The sequence below is a fragment of the Penaeus monodon genome, chromosome 23, assembly GCF_015228065.2.
Source record: "Penaeus monodon isolate SGIC_2016 chromosome 23, NSTDA_Pmon_1, whole genome shotgun sequence".
Lineage (NCBI taxonomy): Eukaryota > Metazoa > Arthropoda > Malacostraca > Decapoda > Penaeidae > Penaeus > Penaeus monodon.
The window spans coordinates 6,978,023-6,979,617 of NC_051408.1; the positions used below are offsets into that span (position 1 = coordinate 6,978,023).

General features: G+C 33.2%; 2 protein-coding genes across 2 annotated transcripts in view; one reads left to right on the forward strand and one right to left on the reverse strand.

The window, feature by feature from the left end:
* Nucleotides 1-154, reverse strand: part of LOC119587752 (ER membrane protein complex subunit 7 homolog) — a gene marked incomplete in the record, with an annotated part of 2,609 nt that extends 2,455 nt beyond the window's left edge. Inside the window, 1 exon segment of the mRNA XM_037936437.1 lies at nt 1-154. Coding sequence (XP_037792365.1) covers nt 1-72 — 72 coding nt within the window.
* A 721-nt stretch (nt 155-875) lies between these two features.
* LOC119587753 (alpha-sarcoglycan-like) overlaps nt 876-1,595 on the forward strand; it is a gene marked incomplete in the record, with an annotated part of 13,449 nt that continues 12,729 nt past the window's right edge. Inside the window, 1 exon segment of the mRNA XM_037936438.1 lies at nt 876-937.

A 1,595-nucleotide genomic window follows, 5' to 3' on the forward strand; every position in this document is an offset into this window, starting at 1 on the left:
CACCTCGCCCACCACGCCTCCCGCCGCCACGCCCACTATCATCCATAGCGATAAGAGAACGTTCCGAGTCATCTTTGGAGTCGAAAAAGGGGAAATTGGGAGAGCAACTGTTCACCGTGACATTGGTTTGTTGACATTCGTGTCTCCGATCGTCTGCTGTCAACGTCTACAAGCACACTGGATATGAAAAAGAAAAAAATATTCATGTATGCAAATTCTTGCTGATGGAGAGGATTTAGTAATTTATAAAATGTAGGAATTATGTGATTATTATGATCTGTTTTCTGCTTACTGGTGAATTTAAAGGAAAACAGAAGTATCGTCTGCTACCAACGTAAACAAAAAACTATGGTTTTAAGATAAAACTTGTTCTTATGTTGAGTTAATGACCATGTAAAAATCAATTTTATACTAAATACAAAGAATCTATAATAATTTTAACTTGTTGATGTTTATATGAAAGGTAAATGACGCAAAAGCAATGTCGTCTGCTATCAACGCCTTCCATCTAGTCATAAAAAAGTGAACAAACCTTTATAGAAACCCCTATCCCTTTTATTGAAATGTATAATGATAATATGTCTCTAGAAAATATAAGTGGACTCTACTTGTTTATAGTTATAATTACAGAGATAAATACTTGATATCTTATCCTAGTGAACATGTCCCGTATAGAAACAAGGATATGAATTATTCCAGCCGTCTTCTTAATTTTAAAAAATGCATTAATTGATTATCCTAGCACACAGAGTAACCACATGATAATACATTTAATAAATGAGATATATAGATAAGAGATATATGAATGATAGAGACTACACATACAAATAAATATCTATAAACAAACTACTCATGAAAAAGATGCAGGAGGTGGTCGTTGGACTTGACTCACGTCTCTGTAACTCGTTAAAGAAAAAGACGATTTTACACACCTGAGGTATATTTCTTTGTGTTTTTTGCTCTATTTTCAAACAATTAATGTCCCAAGCTATTGGCCAGAGAGATGACATATGGGGATCATACCCCTTTATTGCTATTTATGTGTTATTTTGAAAATAGGGATTTCTGCTCACCGTCCCCTTTTATTTTTATCCGACCGAGATCGCAAAATTAAGTTGGTTTAAGGAAATTGAATGATAAAAAATTGTATAGGTAAACAAAGGTATGGTTCTTCATAGATTTAAGGGGAAATTTTTGACTGTCAAACACTGAAAATTCGTCTTAATTTTTTACCTGTAGTGATGGATCTCATTGAGGGAGACTTTTTTTTTTTTCAATGTTTTCCTGTCACAATGATCTGTAAAACCATAATTTCACTGAAGAAAAGAAAAGAAAAGAGAAACTGCATTTATCTCCTATATGAGAAAGTGGAGAAGTGGATAGGTTTTGGGCAGAACTTTATTTTTTCTTAATTTAAATAAAAGCCACAGTATTAATATGCACACTTTATTAAAGGCTGAAGAAGACCCTCCAAAAACTGGGCGGGCCTTCTTAAGTTTATAGGAGAAACATAATAAGATGAATAGGAACAATATGTAGGGTGCATTTAATGGGTTAGTTAATTTCAAATTTGAATTGACACTGTATGTTAAAAA